Genomic DNA, 21572 nt, shown 5'->3' with positions numbered 1-21572 from the left:
GAACTAGATCATGTATGCTATTGATTTATCATGAATTATGGTGAATTTTCTGAAAATGTTTGGATGGTTTTTGAGACAATTCTTTGTGAAAACATTATACTTGAATTTAGTGATTATGTGTTTCATGAATTGAAATTGGTTGAGAATATCATTGTTGGGTATTGTTTGCTATATGTTATTTGTGGTGTGTTGATTTAGTGAGTGTTATAAAGATGTTTTCATGCGTGATTGATAATATGAATATGTGTATGTTTGTGCAAATGTGAGGTGAGTTCATATGTGATGAATGATGGGATATATGCTTGTATGATTACTATTTGGAGATGGTGGTCTTAATTGTATATGATTGTCGATATTTGCACTTGCATTCATTTATCAGGTGAGAAAGTGGTGAGGTTCGTTAGTTTCATGGAAACTAGTGACTTGTCCCAAACCTTGGAGATGGGTTTGAAGCCTAGAGGACGAACTTATTTTTTTTGGTTATTTGTCTTGGAGATGGACGCGATTCCCGCTAAGGATGACATTGGTACCACATGCATTTGTATTGAGTCGCATTGGAGTCACATGTGTCAATGTGAATCGTGTTTGGTGTTATTATGTGATAATTGAGTAATTCTTATTTTGGTGATAATTGTGAATGATTTACTTGATTATCTTGAATCTATTGAGCCATGTCGTATATGCAAACATGTAATATGTATTTATAAAGTGTTGAATACATGTATATGTGAAGTGTGTAGAATTCTTTGTTGTATGTTGTTATACATTGCTTATTATTATTATATATTTCTATAATGATATGAATTGTCACCCTTCTATTGAAATGATGTTTTGTATGACATCGCTTAGGTACCGAGGAGTAGAGGTGATTGCTTACGAGGATTTGTTTGATGAGCTATTCCTTCGTTTATTGCATTTCTAGGTAGAAAGTTTATGCTCTGGTTGTGTAACACGGGGATCGTTTGACTCATGTTTATTGTCTATGTTTTGAGAGATGTTCTTATGCTCTCTTTATATTTTGGATACGTTGAGATTATGTGATGTGGCCTTGGTGCCTAATACTTTTATGACGTTATGTTATGATATTTCATTATTGGTATCGCTTTATTATTCCGTTGTGATGTGCATATGAAACATGATATTAAAATGTGTGATGAACATGACCAGATGCATTTATGTTGTTTTATTTTGTTGTATATTTTGAAATACATGTGACGCCCTCTTGATATGCATTCTATTTTACTATGATTATGCAATATATTTTCCGTGGGGTTAGAGGTGTTACACTATCAACAAACTGCACCATTTAGGATCTTCACTGCTTCAATACACTTCTCTCGAGTTAAGATCGCTTGCATATTCACTTTACACAAACCAAAATTGTTGTCTTTAAAAAAACATCTCAATCTACCTTTTAGAACCTATCTTGCTCACTTATAAATAAAATCTCTTTGCCCCATCGTGAAAACAGAGAACAATGACAACCAAAATAAAGAATCTTCAACAAAGTAACTCTCTTTGCAATAAGACAATAACTTAACTTGACAAAAGAAGATAAAAGACCGGAAACACAATGTTTTGTTTATCCAATTCGATCAAACAATCTACTTTAAAGGAGTGAACACCTCTCTTATTCACTATACTTCAAAGAGTTGTTACAAAATATTAGAAATGAGTTACAAGAAAATAGTAACAAGTGTTTCCAATAACAAACACTATTTTCACCTAAGTGTTCTACAAATTTTCCAACTCTATATTTGAATCACACAAACTCAATGATTTAGAAGTTTTTACCAATTCCCTTTAAATATCTTTAAGAGTGTGTTTGGATGAGGTAATTGAAATATTTTAAGGAATTTAAAATTCAAAGAAATTCAAATGATTCAATTGAAATCCATTCATTTTTAAAATATTTTGTTTGGATGGAGTATTAAGATAATTCATTGATAGATTTTTGGATATTTTTTATAAAATTAAAATTTTTTGGACTAAATTAAAAAATTGAATAGTAAGGACCAATTTGCAATTTTTAAAAATTTAAAGGACCAAATTGTAAATTTTAAAAATTATTAAGGATCAATTTGCAATTTTTGAAAATTTTTGGGGTTAATTTTGTAATTTTAGAAAATATGAGGACCAATTTGCAAAATTTGAAGAAATAATAGTAACAAATACATTCTATGAAGTATTAGAGGAATTTCAAATTCTTTGTTTTTTGGTGTTATTTCAAAATGATTAAATTTAACTTAGATGAAATACTCCATAAAATTCCATCATTTTAACAATTCTTCATTTTTGTATCCAAACAATAAATTTTGTGCAAATTATTTTAAATTCCCTCAAAACATTACATTACCTCATTAAAATACTTCATCCAAACACACTCAAAGGGTTTCCCAAATTCCAAGAACAAACTCTAAGAAATTTACCATTATTTCTCTAAGATTACCACTGGGATTCTCAAACGGCCAAACCCTTATTTTTGTCTTCAACTCTAAAGTTCTGAAGGTTGTAAAAACAGAATGATAAAGATACATATTTATTACTGCTAAAATCCAACATATCCATAACAAGCACAAAACATAATTCATTAACGAACGAATCCACAAACTACTTTAAAGTCTTAAAAGTTACTTTAAAGTTAAAGTTAAAAATAAGAGCTTTTAAAATAAATTTAAAGTTGTTTGGTTATGATTATTTTTTAAATTTTAAAATTAATTTTAATTTAAAAGTTGTTTCGTAATATATATATATATATATATATATATATATATATATATATATATATATATATATATATATATATATATATATATATATATATATATATATATATATATATATATATATATATATATATATATATATATATATGTGAGACATGATCAAATGACACAAATGCATATATATATATATATATATCTTTTGAGTGATGTTCATGATTTCTTCACTCTTTCTATTTTTTTTCCACGAAGGTGATAAACTAGTTTGAGTATATTTTACTCGAGCTTTGTTTGAGAGTTTGGAAATGAGGGGAATAGAGAGTTTTGGAAAAAGAATCTTTTTAAAAATTATAATTTTTTAAAATATTTTTGAAATAATGAATTTGTATAGAATGATAAAAAAATGTATATCATTAAGTTACTACTCCCTCCGTCACAATGAGTGACCCAGCCCACCATTTCACACAGATTAAGAAAACTGGTTGAAAGTAAGAGAGAGAATAATATTTTTACTTTAATACCTTTATTATGTATTGGAAATGATAAAACTTTTATTAATTAAAGGATAAAATTGGAAAAAAGTGTATTTCAAATTGAAATAGATCATTCATTTTGGGACACCAATTTATTTCAAATGAATCACTCATTGTGGGACCGAGGGAGTATATGATATGACAGAATAAAATGTTTCGATTTGACGACAGCGTAAAGATTTTTTACAGTGTACTATCTTTTAAGTAAAAAAAAATACTACATCAAAAACATATTATAATAAATATATAATATATTTAGAGAAAATGGAAGGTGCACTGACAGGGTAAACTATTTTTACACTGTCAACCAATAACGATAATGTAAAGCGCCAAATCATACTGAAATTTAAAATACTATTTGACATTTTAAAATATTGTAATTGGATGTATGTGTAATTTTTAATTACACTATATTTATAAAATTTTTAAAAAAAGTATATCTATAAAATCGAACAACTGCGTTTTGATGAGCTCTGATTCTTCCTCCCCCGTGGAGAGGATTTAGGGTTTTTGAAATCCAATCTCATCTTTCAATAATCACTAGCATGGCGAATCGTACGGATCCAGCAGCGAAGAGCATAAGAGGAACGAACCCTCAGAACCTAGTGGAGAAGATTCTCCGCTCAAAGATCTACCAGAACACATATTGGAAGGAACAATGCTTCGGTTTAACGGCGGAGACCTTAGTCGACAAGGCCATGGAGCTCGACCACCTCGGCGGTACCTATGGTGGCAACCGCAAACCCACTCCCTTCATGTGCCTTGTCATGAAAATGCTCCAGATTCAGCCCGAGAAAGAAATCGTCATCGAGTTCATAAAAAACGATGATTACAAGTATTCACTTTAACCCTAGGCTTATTATGAATACATTAATACATTAATTAATGTATTCGATTTGGATTATACTTTTATTGAGTAACCTGATTTGTTAATGTTTAATTTTCAAAATGAAATGCAGGTATGTGAGGATACTTGGTGCTTTTTATTTGCGGCTTACTGGATCTGATACTGATGTGTACCATTATCTGGAACCGTTGTATAATGATTATAGAAAACTGAGGCGAAAATTAGCTGATGGACGTAAGTTTTTGAGTGTTATTGTGACCTAAAAATTATGGTTGTGTTTTGTATTCTACTTGCAATGTAATTATCTATTACCTATTTGTTAAGGTTACATGTTGCTCTTGATTTTGCAGAGTTTTGTTTGACGCATGTTGATGAGGTCATTGATGAACTTCTCACAACGGATTATTCCTGTGATATTGCTATGCCACGTATTAAGAAAAGGTATTGTTTTATTGTTCTTTCTCTTTTCTCTATTGGAACGTTTAGTATATACTTGCATGATATGTTTATGTGTCTTTTTGTTCCGTCTGTTAGTATTTTGAGTAGTGGGCACTTGTGGTGTGGAGTAATTTAGTATTTTTAATCTGTTTCTGTAGGTGGACTCTTGAATCTCTTGGTTCATTAGAACCTAGACAAAGTGCACTTGAAGAGGATTTTGAGGAGGAAGAGGAGAATGAGGATAATGAACAACCTGCCGATGAGCTTGAAGAAAAGACCCATGAGAAGGTGCTTTGCTTTTTTTAAGCAAACTACTTTTCATATTGTTTTTTGATATTAATGCAAGTGGTCATGATATATTCGTTTGATTGTAATAATTTGCAGGATTATTATCGTGGGAGAAGCCCTGCAAGTGAAAGAGATAGGGATAGAAGACGCGAAAGTCATAGACACAGGTCAAAGTTCTCACCTTGCAAATGTTTTCTAACTTCGTATGAATTGTGTTAATATGAATGTTGTCATTTAAATAGCTTTCCACTTGTACTTTTAAATTGCTGTTTTGGGTTATAGTTGACTTTGTGCATGAGTGTATCTTTTGGATTTATATTGGAAGCTGTTTTTGAATGTGCACAGAGCCCTGCTCTCACACCACACACACACTACATATGCATATATAACTTAACTAAGTTATACTTCTGTTTCCACTATGGCATTAAAATCCATTTGTGGTATACAACCGCTTCCTATAGTAAAATTAAATGATCCTGCCAGGTTTCTCTGCACTGACAGTGTGCAGTTGAGAAGTATGATGGGTCAAACAGCTTTGTTGCATTGTTAAATATTCTTCATGATCATGGTCATGTATATTTAGGATTAGATTTGGCCTCTTAAATAAATGTTTGGTTATCTCATTACCTATTTTTTTAATCTGAGTTTAATACGAATAATTCTCCACATGGTTATAACTTATAAGTTATGGCTACTGAACATCTACAAGAGAGTTTAAATTTTATGCGAAGCTTTTATATAACGTAAGAAAATTCATTAGTCTAGAACAAAACTATACTGCGAGGGAAAATCTTCCTTCTGGAGTTTTTAATAAAGAAAACATAAAACATTTACAAGACTGGGAAGAACATACACAGAAACTTTCATAGCGTTGCAGTCCTCGAACATTTACAAAAAATGTTGTAGTATTTCCCCTGTCTTTTCAGCATGTTAGTATGTGATTCAATTAAATATGTAACTGAGATATCTGAAAAGGAGACAGTTGTTACTTTCTTGTTGGGGAGGGCATTGTTGTGGTGAAGTGACAATTATTATGTCATTTTAAGAACTGCATTGCATGCACATACATCTAAATGGTGGTAAAGTTGTTGCTGATGGTTAAAGCATTTGATATATTGACCTATAGATGGCCTTTTATCCTTGGTGCTGTTATGGACTTCAAAATATTTTGTTGGCTTATGAAGTTTACTAATCATTTGATTTTTTGATGTGCTTTTCATAGGGATCGTGACTATGACAGAGAATATGATAGAGATTATGACAGAGAGCGTGGTCGTGGCCGAGATAGAGACAGAGATAGGGAAAAGGAAAGGGACAGAGATAGGGAGAGGGACAGAGACCGATATCGTGTGAGGGAAGAAAAGGATTATGGTCGTGAGAGAGAGGGCAGGGAGCGAGAGAGGAGAGACAGAGATCGCGACCGTGGTAGGAGGAGGAGCTACTCAAGGAGTCGAAGTAGAAGCAGGGATCGCAAGGAACATGATGGTGGGGACTACAGGAAGAGACATGCTCGTAGTAGCGTTAGTCCTAGAAGGCATGGAGATGGAGCTGAAGATGGGGAGCCAAAGAGGAAGAAGGAGAAGAAAGAAAAGAAGGAAAAGAAGGATGACGGAACTGACCATCCAGATCCAGAGATTGCCGAAGCAAACAGGATACGAGCTTCACTGGGTTTGAAACCACTGAGGATGTGATCTGAATGGTATGGCATAAATTTGAACTGGGTTTTAAATGAAGAATCAATAGCATGTTACATTGTGATTTGTGACAGTGACACTTGATGCTGCTTTCTGTTCCCGTACCATGTACTTCCCTGAGTGGCAATTATCAACTCAATAGGAATAGTTTTTCAGACAAGTATGTATTCATGTAGCTGCACCGGTATGAGCTAGGATGTCCATAGCTTTTGTTTTGTTTGCCTTTTTCTCATTACTATACATGAATCCGAACAGGCAAGTGTTATGTTCAATTCATGTAATGCTGGAGTCTATTAGTGTTTGATGAATGGAAAAAATCAATGTGATTTCTCTTGTAATAGGCATGGTGAAATTATACAAATCTTTTCTTCAGAATACAAAATAGAAAATTTCAGAATTTAAAAGAATAGAAAAAAATGTGATGATGATTAAGCAACACTACCTAGTTGCAAAGTTCAAAATGGAACCTATGCAAAAACTAAAAGATATGTAATATTCATATTTAAAAGGATTGGCAGTATGGCACCATGGATTTGTCAGGAAGTAATTTTTGGCAAGAGAAACCTGTCTTCATCATAACTCAGGTACCGCGGGCTAGGAGAAAACAAGGGTCTGCATCTTCGTCCCATGAGAATCCTTTTTTTGCACAGTTCTCTCTCATTATCCTCATCATCACTTTCACGTTTAAATTGCTTTGTCACTTTCTTTTTCCCAGGAGACCTAATCATCTTCAACTTGAGGCCAATGACCACAAGTTTGGAGGGAATCTTGACCAAATTCCACGAACTAATCTTCCTCCTAACTTGTCCAAACCGGGCTACCACACAATACAAATTGTTTTTACCAGTCCTCCATTTTGATGCAATGAAACTATTCAACTCTTTTCTCTTCTCTAAAAACCCCAATAAAAATTTCAGAAGCTGCTTGTCCATTCTGCTCTGCTTTCCTTCACCTCTTTGACCGTTCTCCAATGCCTGCTCAAGTAAAAGAAGCTGATATAATGCAGTTACATCCGGTTTTGGTTCAAACTCATTTGGCATTGCCATTGCAGTGATATCATGCCTCTCTTTCCCATTTTTCTTCTCTTTAATTGGACATTTGGGAAGTGAAAATCTCTTGTTTCCAAGGAAACTAGAGAAGACTGAACCAAGTGATGATGTCCTTGGCTTAGCCATTATGCTCACATTTTCTATGTCACTAGCAATGGCTTTGTCTTTGAAGTAGAAGTGAAAGTTTTTCTGCATGGTTGTTGGCACCGGTGAGTTGGGGACCTTAATCCTCAACTTTGGATGATCATTCATGGTAACTATGGCTAGAACAGAAGAGAAGACGTACGAGGTAGCAGTTAATCTGTTATTATGATAAAGAAGGACAATTTGTAGCAGAATATGGGGGAAGTGGGGTACAAAATTTAACTTCCAACATAGGAGTGGGGACGTGGACGTGAAGCGAAAAACATAGGCTCTATTATGTAATTTAAAGATAGTAATGCTAGAATTATATTTTTAAGTTAGTAAGTCACTCTAAAAAATATTCTTACCATCTCTTCTCTTATTATATCCATGTAAACTTAAATTACAAAACTCATAATTTTTCCTTTTTCTTTTGTAAATTAATCTATCTACCTATTAGCTATGTCTATATATCTAGATAAACTAAACTTATGTGATTTTTAAGTTAAAATTATACCTATGTGTGACTCTAAAAAAACTTATTATCATCTCCTATAGTAAGCTAGAATTATGCTTGTGTCATCCTAAAAATAAATTACTATCTCTTATAACTTTTCATCTCGTCTTATTATATCTTATACTACAACTAATTACGTTTAAGTTACAAATTTCATAATCATTCTTTTTTGAGTTAATTAATAAAAATAAATATATAAGTGTAGTACAATAATAATACGGTATTCAACTTTTTGTATTATATAATACTCTATAGTGTACGCTTCACCACATGTTACAAGTTCAATTTTTGTATACTCATTTCTTAATTTGAAAAAATTATGTAGCTCTTTTTAATATATTTTGTAAACGTGTAATATCATATAAAAATATAAAATAAGAAATATGATTATAGCATATCTAAAGTTAAGGAGTCATGTTTAAGATTTACAATGGTTTGGTTACATAATTTATAGCATAATGCTAGGCGTCTGATAAGTCTTGGATAAAACCAGAACGAAATAGAAGAATTACTGTTTGTGAGATATTGGATCGAACTCTAGTATAGTTGAAGGGTAGCTTCTTGGTTCGACAGTTCGACAGGGTTAAGCATGACGTCGAAGGTTGCTCACATGCTGGTGTCGAAGTGTGCATGTTGTAGTCGAAGATGGGTCGAGCATGCAGGTGTCGAAGATGCTAGGGTTGTTAGCATGTTAAATTAGGTTTTAGTGTTTAAACCCTAATTTGTTAAGTTAGCTTGTTTATTAAGTTGGCTTGTGTAATGGGCCTTGCTGAAAAAGCCCATTAGTTAGTATGTTAGGTTTTATTATAAATAACATACTAGTCTCTCATCATTGCTAAGCTGTAAATCCTAATTTAGGGTGAGAGAGGTTATTTGTTATTCTTGTAAACTTGTAATCTTGTTTTAAGAGAAAGTAAAAGAATAGCAGTTATAACCAATTCTTGTGTTCTTCTTCTTCCTTGTTCTTTTCTTCCCTAATTCCTATTATACTTTGTTTTTGACATCGTTTTTGACAACAAATTGGTGCGGTGAGCGTGGATAAGATGCCTTCAACAAAGTATGAGATTGAAAAGTTCACCAGAGTGAATGATTTCGGTCTGTGGCGCTTGAAGATGAAAGCCCTACTGGTTCAGCAGGATTGTTTGGAAGCGTTGAAGGGAGAGGCAGCCATGAATGTTGCATTAACGGCAGCGGAGAAGACGAATATGATCGAGAAAGCACACAACGCAATTTTGTTGAGCCTTGGTGATAAGGTTCTTTGGCAGGTATCAAAGGAGACGACGACATCATGGTTATGGGTGAAACTTGAAAGTTTGTACATGACTAAATCGCTGGTAAATCGACTCTACCTAAAGCAAGCTTTGTATTCATTCAAGATGATTGAAGACAAAGTGTTGGCTGAGCAGTTGGATATGTTCAACAAGCTGATTCTTGATCTTGAAAATATTGATGTGAAGATCGATGATGAAGATCAAGCGCTGTTACTATTGTGTTCTTTGCCTCGATCACATGCTCACTTCAAAGAAACTCTCTTGTATGGAAGGGAGTCCCTGACGCTTGAAGAAGTTCAATCAGCCTTGTATTCAAAGGACCTGAACGAACGAAAGGAGCATAAACCTTCGACTGTTGGCGAAGGTTTGGCCGCCAAAGGAAAACTCTTACGAAAGGATGGTAAGTTTGACAAGAAGAAGGGCAAAAGCCAGTCGAAGTCTTACAGTGGCGAAGCATCTGGAATTCGATGCTATCATTGTAAGAAGGAGGGTCACACAAGAAAGGAGTGCCCTGAACGCCTGAAAGATCATGGAGGTAAGGATAATGGCAATGCAGCCATTGTTCAAGATGATTTCGAATCATCTGATGTTCTTGTGGTTTCAAGCAGTGACTCGAGAAGAGAGTGGATTATGGATTCAGGTTGCACTTGGCACATGACTCCAAACAAAGACTTGTTCGAGGAATTATGTGATCAAGATGGTGGATCAGTATTGCTGGGAAACAACAAGGCTTGCAAGATTGCAGGTGTTGGATCTGTGAGGTTCAAACTTCATGATGAGTCAATAAGGTTGTTGACTGAAGTCAGGTATGTTCCTGATTTGAAGAGAAATCTACTTTCTCTTGGTGAATTCGACAAGAAAGAATATGTTTTCCAAGGAGAGAAGAGTATCCTAAGAGTCATGAAGGGTTCGAAGGAAGTCTTGAGAGGCGTGAAGAAACAAGGCTTGTATACCCTTGAGGCTGAAGTTGTAAGTGGTTCGACAAATGTTGCATCCACGAAACCTTTGTCGAAGACAGAAATCTGGCACATGAGATTGGGCCATGTCAGTGAAAGGGGTCTGGTCGAATTAGGGAAACAAAATCTGCTTGGTGGAGACAAAGTCGAAAAGCTGAAGTTTTGTGAACCCTGTGTACTTGGAAAATCTTGCAAAGTGAAGTTCAACAAAGGCAAACAAAGAACACATGGATCCCTTGACTACATCCATGCTGATCTTTGGGGGCCTGCAAGGTGTGCATCACATTCTGGGGCGAGGTATTTTCTATCCATAGTAGATGATTATTCCAGAAAATTATGGGTATTCATCCAGAAGACTAAGGATGAAAATTTTGAGAATTTTAAAAGTTGGAAGACTCTGGTTGAAAATCAGACTGGCAGAAAGGTCAAGAGGTTGAGAACCGACAATGGCCTTGAATTTTGCAATGAGGCATTCGAAAGCTTTTGTGCTGCCTCTGGTATTGCAAGGCACAGAACTACTGCAGGCACTCCACAGCAAAATGGTTTAGCTGAAAGGTTTAATCGAACTATTTTGGAGAGAGTCAGATGCATGTTGACTAGTGCTGGACTAAAGAAGGTGTTCTGGGCTGAGGCTGTTTCGACAGCAACATATCTGATAAACAAATGTCCTTCGACAGCGTTAGATATGAAGACACCTGAAGAAGTTTGGTCGAGACATCCACCAAATCTCGACAAACTGAGAGTATTTGGCTGCGTAGCCTATGCTCACATTAGGTAAGACAAGGTCGAACCTAGAGCTCTGAAATGCATGTTCATGGGATACCCTGAAGGAGTCAAAGCTTATAGGCTATGGTGCCTAGAGCCAGGTCACAGGAGGTGTATCACCAGTCGAGATGTAGTTTTCAATGAAGCTGAAATGGCTTTTAAGAAAACTGATGATGTTGGTCGAAGTACAGAAACATTTGACGAAGAGGTGGAACAGGTAGAGATTCCTGTTGAGGTGGAGCATGTTGATGCTGAAGTGCATATCCCAGATGAAGTCGAAGAAGAAGCAGAAGATGCTGAGGAAGTTGAGGAAACTGACGATGACTACCTATTGTCGAGAGATAGGTCGAGAAGAGTCATCAAGGCACCTCAGAGACTTGGGTATGCAGATCTTATAGCTTATGCCTTAATCTCTGCAAGTGAGGTTCTAGACGAAGAACCTAGAGACTACAAGGAAGTTATGAGGAGTCGAAATAAGACTGAATGGCTGAAGGCCATGGATGATAAGATGAAACCTCTTCATGATAATCATACTTGGGAACTGATCAAGAAACCTGCTGGGGTAAGGCTAGTCAGCTGTAAATGGATTTTCAAAGTTAAGGAAGGAATTGAAGGAGTGACGTCGAAAAGATATAAGGCAAGGTTAGTTGCAAGGGGTTTCACTCAGAAAGAAGGCGTCGACTTCAATGATGTGTTTTCTCCTGTTGTGAAGCATAGGTCCATTCGAATGTTGCTTGCCATGGTGGCACAGTTCGATCTTGAACTGGAACAGATGGATGTGAAGATTGCGTTCTTGTATGGTGATCTAGATGAAACGATCCTGATGAGGCAACCTGAAGGGTATGTCGAAAAGGGGAAGGAAGATTATGTGTGCAAGTTAAAGAGATCTTTGTATGGGCTGAAACAATCTCCTCGACAGTGGAATAGGAGATTCGACAATTTCATGGCACGCATAAGTTTCATTAGAAGTCAGTTCGACCACTGCGTTTACTTTAGATTTCGACCTGGTAATTCATTTGTTATTTTGTTGCTTTATGTGGATGATATTCTCATAGCAAGCAACAATGTTGAAGATGTGACGAGGGTGAAGGCTGAACTCAATAAGGAGTTCGATATGAAGGATCTGGGAGCTGCTTCCAGGATTCTTGGAATTGACATTCGAAGAGATAGAAAGAAGTCGAAATTATGCTTATCTCAAGAGGCATATCTACGGAAGATTCTCGAAAAATTTGGTATGTCGAATTCGAAGCCAGTTGTGACTCCAACAAACCCTCAATTCAAGCTGAGTATTGATCAGTGTCCCAATACTGATGTCGAAAGAGCCTATATGAATAGCATCCCATATGCTAATATAGTTGGTTCTTTGATGTATGCTATGGTCTGTACTAGACCCGACATAGCATATGCAGTAAGTCTTGTAAGCAGGTACATGGCGAACCCTGGAAAGGCTCACTGGCAAGCATTGAAGTGGATTTTAAGGTACATAAATGGGTCTCTAAATAGAGTCCTAATTTATGATGGAGCCTTGGGTGAAGATAGTAAAGCAGTAATAGGAGGATATGTCGACTCTGATTATGCAGGTTGTATGGATTCTAGAAAATCTATTTCTAGATATGTTTTCACTATGTTTGGCACTGCAATTAGTTGGAAAGCAACACTTCAGAAGGTTGTTGCTCTATCAACCATTGAAGCGGAGTATATTGCCCTAACTAAAGCTGTGAAAGAAGCATTGTGGCTTGAAGGTTTTGCGAAGGAGCTGAAACTTCAAGGTCGAGGTATCACTGTTAAATGTGATAGTCAAAGTGCAATACACCTGTCGAAGAATTCAGCCTATCATGAGCGAACATAGCACATTGATGTGAGGCTGCATTTCGTCAGAGGAGTAATCGAGCGTGGAGAAGTCCAAGTGCTGAAGGTTTCGACTGAAGACAATGCTACTGATATGACCACCAAGACATTGCCGAGTTGCAAGTTTTTCCACTGTATGCAGTTGATAAAGCTGCATGAAGAAAGCTAGTTTGTTCCCTTGACGTTGTAGAGTTAGGTCCAAGGTGGAGATTTGTGAGATATTGGATCGAACTCTAGTATAGTCGAAGGGTAGCTTCTTGGTTCAACAGTTCGACAGGGTTAAGCATGACGTCGAAGGTTGCTCACATGCTGGTGTCGAAGTGTGCATGCTGTAGTCGAAGATGGGTCGAGCATGCAGGTGTCGAAGATGCTAGGGTTGTTAGCATGTTAAATTAGGTTTTAGTGTTTAAACCCTAATTTGTTAAGTTAGCTTGTTTATTAAGTTGGCTTGTGTAATGGGCCTTGCTGAAAAAGCCCATTAGTTAGTATGTTAGGTTTTATTATAAATAGCATACTAGTCTCTCATCATTGCTAAGCTGTAAATCCTAATTTAGGGTGAGAGAGGTTATTTGTTATTCTTGTAAACTTGTAATCTTGTTTTAAGAGAAAGTAAAAGAATAGAAGTTATAACCAATTCTTGTGTTCTTCTTCTTCCTTGTTCTTTTCTTCCCTAATTCCTATTATACTTTGTTTTTGACATCGTTTTTCACAACACTGTTGTTAATATTCTTTGAAGGGTTCGATTGAGTTAGATGCGAAACTTCAAAGATCGGGAGAAGATGTTATCAAAATGTTGTATCGTCCTCAACTACCCGTCCTAAACATTGTATTGAAACTTTACCTCAAATTGTTCCATCTCTCATTTCAATAGTAATTCTCCTCATTTCAACAGTAAAGTTTCATAGATAGCAAACGGCTGAATATTCAATACAATGTATTTATAATATTCAGGATAAACAATTTAACCATTTTTATATATTTTTTTACTCTACCCTCTCGGTTGTTTTAAAAACCGAGATGATAGTTAAGTGTCTTTTCCACTGTTTTCAATCAACGACCTTAAAAAAATCTTTGTCGTCCATTTAAAGGTTATCAGCGCTCAAGAATCCACCATTAGTGATCCGCGTGAAACTTAAGGGACTTCTATTATATAAGTTCTCTTACGATATTGGAAATCTAAATGAAACATATGAAGCACTTGAAACCTAAGGAAATTAGGAAAATTTCTCTATGATGGATTGCAAGAGCAGAAAATCATCCAGGTTCAAGGTTTGTTTTATTAAATTTTGATTTGTACCGAAAATATTTTTGATTATTGATATTAATTATCTTACCCTTTTTTCACCAGAAACAAGTACATGCAAGATCCGTAGAGAATATCCTTTAATAACCCTTTTTGTTTTGTTTTGTTTTGAGAAAAGAGTTTCCTAATATTTGATCTTGCCCAGAATATCAAGGAATTAAAGATCCAACATATGATCTTCATGGACAATTAATGTAATATTCTGGATAAACACTGTAACGAGTTTTATTTAAAAAATGTAATATTCTGGTAAGCACTGTAACATGATTTATTTATAAAAAAATTAAGGATCCCTCGGTTTTTATGATAAACCGAGATAAAAAAGGTGCTAGTTTTTGTAAAGAATAAAAGTGCAGAAACTGTGTTTCAAACCCATGCGATAATAAACCTTTACCTAGATGTTTTAATCACCGAGGTGTTAAGGCTTTAATTTTTATGACAACCTTATTTACCTCGCTTCTATTGTCGAGGTAAAACGCATTTCACGTCCGACGTTAGAAGCGTTATTTATAGTAGTGGCTGTTCCCGACTGTCTTGCCTCAGCTCATCAGAATTAACCTAGAAACATGCAACAAATACCTCAGATCTACAAAAGAGAGCATCTATTGTGCTCCATGCAAGTTACTATTAAAACATATAAAATGCAATAAGATAACTACCGAATGATAAATCAACTAGCTAAAAACAACGATTAGGATATGTAATAACTCACAAAATATGGATTATCAGTCATGGTATGCATTTTCTGCTGCAATTGCAACTTGTTGAATTTTCTCTCTACAAACCACATCTTCATGACCCGTCTCGTTGCACTTTGCATTAGTCCTTATCCAATATTTAAATGGTAGAGAACCTATTTTTCCACAGTGTTGACAAGATGGGTAACTTTTCTTTTTACCCTTTCCTTTGTCGTAACTATTTGCAGCATTTTCACTACTTGCTGGATGGTTCTTCATAGAATTTGATTGGTGGCTCTTGGATGGTAAAACACCTTCAACCATAGGATATTGCCTCATGAGCTTTCTTTTATTTTGGGCTTGCAAGACATGTATGGCCATGGCTTATACTAAAGCGATCTTACAAAATATCCTTCGTGTTCTCTAAAGAGGCTAGAGATGTCTCATATCTTTCTAGCACTAAATCACAAAAAAATCTATAATTATGGAATCAACAAAGTTAGTACCGAGTAATCTAACTTTATTTGCAATGGAAACGAATTTGTCTGAGTAATTTTTTATCGTCTCAGACACTTTCATTCTTTGGAGTTCAAATTCTCCCATAAAATTCAGAATTTGCATGCTTAAAATTCTTTCATCTCCTGCATATTCTTCTTTCAAATAATCTCACATAACTTTTGGTGTTTTGATGGTCATGATTCTAGTGAAAACTGATTCTAAAACACTAGAAAAAGACATGATCTTGCCTTTGTCTTCTTGTTTTCTTTTCTTCTTGTGATATTTTATCTGAGCCATAGTAGGAATATTCGACACTAAAAACACTTCATAGCCCTCTTCTATAACTTCCCAAAGGTCTAACACTTCAAGGTAAGACTCCATTCTTACTGTCCAAGATATTGTCCCCATCAAAAAGTTTTGCTTCAACTTTTAAAAAACTTGACTCTATATTCATTTGATATGTCCCTCAAGAAAAGAGCTCTGTCTGATATTAATTGTAGGTTTTTGTTTTGAGTAAGAAAAGTAAAATGATATAGAAGGAGCTTGCCGAAAGTATTGATGCAAAGCTTACTTATAATGTTTAAATACAAGAAAAATTAATAATTAAAGAATAAATAGTACTCAATAATTCTAGCAACCACTAAGTGGAAAATAAATAAAAAATTAACTAGTAAGTTGAAAAATAAGAATTTAATTTATTCATTAACAATAAATTAATATATATTCTTCCTTAACTTATTCAAACTAAAAAAATACAATATCAACAAATCCCCCAATGTATATTGTACATTCTAATTGTATTGTTAGCCATAAAATTATGTTGTTTGGTTGTTGTCTTTTGTGTTACATTTTCTGACTCTATGAACCACAACTTTTATTTCACAACTAGATATTACAATATTTAAATTTTCATTCACCCCTAAATTGTAAACCCTAATCCCTAATTTAAATTCATGAATTCAAATGATTATTTTTTAATGAAGACATTGCTGCAAAAAATTATATACTCTTTTGAAGTTTTTGTATTTAAAATTTTAAACTTAAGCGATGTGATTATTTTAAAATGAACGGAGCAGAATAACCAGAGTAAAGTGAAATAAATATCTCTTATTAATGTTGTTTGGATATTTTACGATAGAATCAAACAAAATTTATATTTCGCAAGGTACACAAATGAAGATAGTTGATAGAATTAAATGAAATATATTTCATCATTTTCCACTTTGTTTCATTCTCTTTTTCCCAATCTAGAACACAATCTTATTATATTCTGCTTCTTTCTTTCATATTCCATCTATCTAAATATAACTTAAATAATAAAGAAACAAAAGAATGAACCTAACATATATATATATATATATATATATATATATATATATATATATATATATATATATATATATATATATATATATATATATATATATATATATATATATATATATATATATATATATATATATATATATATATATATATATATATATATATATGGACCAAATTATGGTCGGTTAAGTTTTGAAAGAATAGCTTATGTTTGGACAATCAGCTTAACATTTGTCAAGAAGTAATTTCTGGTAAGAGAAGCCTATCTTTATTATAGCTCAAGTAGCGTGGGCTAGGAGAAAACAGAGGCCTGCATCTTCGTCCCATCAGAATCCTTTTTTTGCACAGTTCTCTCTCATTATCCTCATCACCACTTTCATGCATAAATTGCGTTGTAACTTTCTTTTTTCCAAGAGACCTTATCTTCTTCATCTTGAGACCAATGACCACAAATTTAGAGGGAATCTTGACCAAGTGCCACGAACTAATCTTCTCCCTACTAGCCCTCCATTTGGCTGTAACGAAACTATTCCACTCTTTCTTCTTCTCTAGAAAACTGGTTAAAATTTTCAGACGCTGCTTAACCATTCTACTTTTCTTTTCATTGCCTCTTTGATCGTTTTCAAAAGCTTGCTCAAGTGCAAGAAGATGAGACAATGCAGCTACAACTGGTTTTGGTTCAGACTCATTCGGCCTTGTCTTAGCTCTTATGTCCTTGTCTTTGCAGTGGAAGTGAAACATTCTATGCATCGTTATGGTTGTGGCAATCTTGTCTTTCATACAAGGTAGAAGTTTTCTGATATTATGATTGAGGGAACAATTTGGAGTACAAAACGTAACTTGTATATAGGAGTGGAGAAGTGGACGTGTGTTGCGAAAGACATAGATTTTACCCGTGCGTGTGCTATGTAATGGCATGTTTTAGAATTACTGTTGATGAATTGCATAGCATGTGCTATTAAATTCTTATTTATTCAAAATTACATAAAATTAATAGACGTGTATATGTGTCATACCCATGCATGCTAGTTTTGATTTGCTTCATATAAACATTTGGGTCCTTTTTTATTTCTCCACTACATGGTCATAGGCTTCTTCGCAACCCTAACGAAATTTCATAAATGCTCTTAGAAAATAGTTTTTTCAGAGATGCATATCCGAAATAGTACAATTTTTAGTCTTAGAATTTTTAGGACATCAATATCCGAAAAAACTCAATAATTATTAAAAAATTAAAATCAAAGTGAATCAATAAAATTAATTGTATTAATTAAAATATAGGCTTAATTGCAGTTTTGGTCCCCTATTATTCTTTTTTTTGAGTTTTGGTCCCCCTATTTTAGAATCCGGAATTTTAGTCCCTATATTTTAGTTTTTTGAGGATTTTGGTCCCCCTGCAAATTCGAAGGCAATTTTAAATGAAATGATGCTCACATTAATGACGTGTCAATGTCAATTCAGCAGTGATATGTTCAAAAAAACTATTTTTATTTAAGATTTATGTTAAACATGTCATCAATGTGAGGTTTATTTCATTAAAAATTGCCTTCGGATTTGCAGGGGGACCAAAATCCTCTAAAAACTAAAATAGAGGGACTAAAATTCCGAATTTTAAAATAGGGGGACCAAAACTCATAAAAAAGAATAATAGGGGGACCAAAACTGCAATTAAGCCTAAAATATATTATTAAATATATATCATTATAATAAAGATATAATAATAATATTTGCCTAATAAATATTTAAATCAACACCTTCTTTTTATATAAAATTAATAATAATAAAGATATTTATTTATTATTTTTATGATACATACAAAAATCATTTTATAAACTAATTTTCAAAAACAATTTTATAGTTAAAAAAGTTTATTTTATAAATAAAATTTCCAAAATAATTTTAAAGTTAAAAATTATTTTATATATAAATTACTTTCAATTATAGTTAATTATTAATTTTTTTTATATTTATGATTTTTATTTATTATTTTGAAAAACTATGTAATTTGAAATTTATATTAAAATAGGAATAAAATAGTACTCCCTCCGTTCCTTTTTAAGTGTCATTTTAGCAAAAAGCTCTTCAACCAAGATAGTGGATTATTAGAGTTACTTTTCCTATCGTACCCTTATTTATTTTTCTCTTTCCAAATAAATTCATTCATACACTCTCTTTTTCCAATAACTAGTTGAAAAATGTGAGGTGGAGTTATTGAGAAAATAAGGGTATAATTGACAAATTATAACATTAAATTATAAAACGACACTTAAATAGGAACAAAAAAATTCTTCTAAAACGACACTTAAAAAGGAACGGAGGGAGTATATAATTTATTTCTTTTTTGACCTCTTTTATTTTAAATTTTTGTTGAATAATTATTAATGTATTTATTTTCTTATGTAATCATAATTGTTGTGTATTAGTTATAATTTTAGTAATTATTAATATAAAATTTATAAAAAAATAATAATTTTTTTATGAGTTTTATTTTTTAATTTATAATTAGAATTAGAATAGAAATATGAACAATATAATTACTATTATCATTTATAACTTATAAATTATATTAATTTTAAGGTATCCGAATTAATCAATATCGTAAAATTTTTAATTTTTTGGAATTTTTTCGGCTATTCATATCCCAAAAATCTCTGACAATTTTTTGGGGTGTTTTCGGAGATGCATCTCCGAATTAACGAAAATCTTAATTTTTTGGGTGTTTTCGAAGATGCATCTCCGAAGAGTATTTTGGAGTTTTCAGCAGGGGTTTTCACCCCATGGGGTCTATGAAGAAATTGTCTATATTATTAGTATGTTATTGGGCTTTTTTTGTATTTGGGCTTTTAACTGAACATCCATTATGAGAACTATATATGTAGTGTCTTTGACACATTGGGGAATCGATCAAAGAAATCAATGAAGTTTATTTTTATTAGTTTATCTTTTCTCTAGTGTATAACTTTAAAGCTTTCTTAGGGTTTTGATAGTGTTCATCCATGTACTCAAATCCTCCTATGGATTCCTTATCATCCATGGAGCATTCCTCCTACCTATCCCACGAACCCCTCTTTTACATCTCCAATCACTCCCTCCTTTCCATCTTTTCCATGGGAAATGTTTACACCTTATTACACTCATGTTGGATCATCATCACCAAATTGTATCTAAATCATGAGTATTCACCACATACACCTAATCCTAACCCATATTCATCTTATAAAATATCTCATGATTGATACCACTACAACAACTCCTCTCTAGTAAAAGAAGAGATTTTGAGAAGCACTTACAAGTGTCTCATCCTGTTTTAAGAAAACATCTCACAAAACTATATCACCTACATTTCATTACCAACAAAAACCTAAAATCTCTGCGACATATAAACAAACATCTCCGACCTTCACTCTTCCTCACTCACCTCGTGGAAACACATATCTAGGGTTTTGGAACCCAAATCGAACTAGAACCAAGATTTTCGATGACGAGATCGAGAAGACGTAAGAAGAGCGCAAAATGATGCAGAAACAACCTGAATCTCTCACTAAACGCACCTTCGACAGTGATCTATATGGCTCAAGAGATAAATACTTATACCTCACTTCAATCCCCGCTACCGAATACGAAAAGAATCTCAACGTAGACAACAAGGCTGCTCGCAGAATGCCTTCATACACCGCCACAAAATCTGTATTGAAAGACATGCCTTCCGCCAGTAATGATCCCGAGGAGATCGAGTTTCAGAAGCCGCATAGGATTATTGATAGGGAAGATGATTACCGGAAGCGGATGTTGAATCAACTTCTTTCGTCGGATAGGCATGATGCTTTTGTGGTTGGAGAGAAGATGTTGGATCCGTTAGTGAGAACTTATGCCGATATTATGAGAGAGGAAGCGTTGAAGAGAGATATTGAGGAGTCGAATCGTCCTTTGACGGATGAGGAGCTTAATGCTATGTTTCCGTAAGAAGGGAATAGGGTTTTGGACCTTCCTACTTCTTATGTGCAAATTAGAAATCTTGCTAGGAAGCTTCTTTCTATGCCTACACCTATGGGGACTCCGCTTTATCAAATTCCTGAAGAGAATCGTGGTCAGCAGTTTGATGTTCCTAAAGAAGCTCATGGTGTTTTGCCTTCCATGAAGCCTGAAGATTATCAGTATTTTGGGGCTTTGTGAAGGATAGAAAAACACTTAGAAGGGGGGGGGGGTTTGAATAAGTGTAGCTTTAAAACTTGTAAGATAAAAACTATTTGCACAAAGATTTTTATCCTGGTTCGTTGTTAACTAAACTACTCCAGTTCACCCCCTTGGAGTGATTTACCTCACCTGAGGATTTAATCCACTAATCACACTTGATTACAATGGTTTTCCACTTAGAAACACTCTAAGTCTTCTAGAGTATCCTGATCACAACCTAATCACTCTAGGAACAAACTGCTTAGACAACTTCTAAGACTTGCTAGAGTATACTGATCAACAACCTGATCACTCTAGAACTTACAACTTAATGTAAACAAATTCTTTTAAGAGTTACAATGCTTCTTATAAAGCTATTATCACAACTGTGATTTTCTCTTAAGTTTAAGCTTAAATCTCACTAAGATATTACAACAGCAATGTAGTGAGCTTGATGATGAAGTTTGAGAGCTTTTGATTTGAACAGCGTTTCTGCAAGTTGGTTCAGAGTTTGTAATTCGTTCGTTAACCTTTGCTTCTCAT

The 21572-nt window shown here is 33.9% G+C and overlaps 1 protein-coding gene across 1 annotated transcript; it reads left to right on the top strand.

Moving 5' to 3' along the window:
- Positions 1-3707: 3707 nt before the first annotated feature.
- LOC131644059 (pre-mRNA-splicing factor 38-like) lies at positions 3708-6863 on the top strand. Its single transcript, XM_058914453.1, has 6 exons — positions 3708-4091; positions 4216-4337; positions 4454-4544; positions 4700-4829; positions 4926-4996; positions 6052-6863. The coding sequence occupies exons 1-6, from the start codon at positions 3802-3804 to the stop codon at positions 6518-6520; spliced, it is 1173 nt and encodes a 390-aa protein (XP_058770436.1). The 5' UTR covers positions 3708-3801; the 3' UTR covers positions 6521-6863.
- Positions 6864-21572: the final 14709 nt, after the last annotated feature.

The sequence above is a fragment of the Vicia villosa genome, linkage group LG1 (genome assembly GCF_029867415.1).
Source record: "Vicia villosa cultivar HV-30 ecotype Madison, WI linkage group LG1, Vvil1.0, whole genome shotgun sequence".
Taxonomy (NCBI): Eukaryota; Viridiplantae; Streptophyta; class Magnoliopsida; order Fabales; family Fabaceae; genus Vicia; species Vicia villosa.
This window is presented reverse-complemented; position numbering and strand designations above follow the sequence as displayed.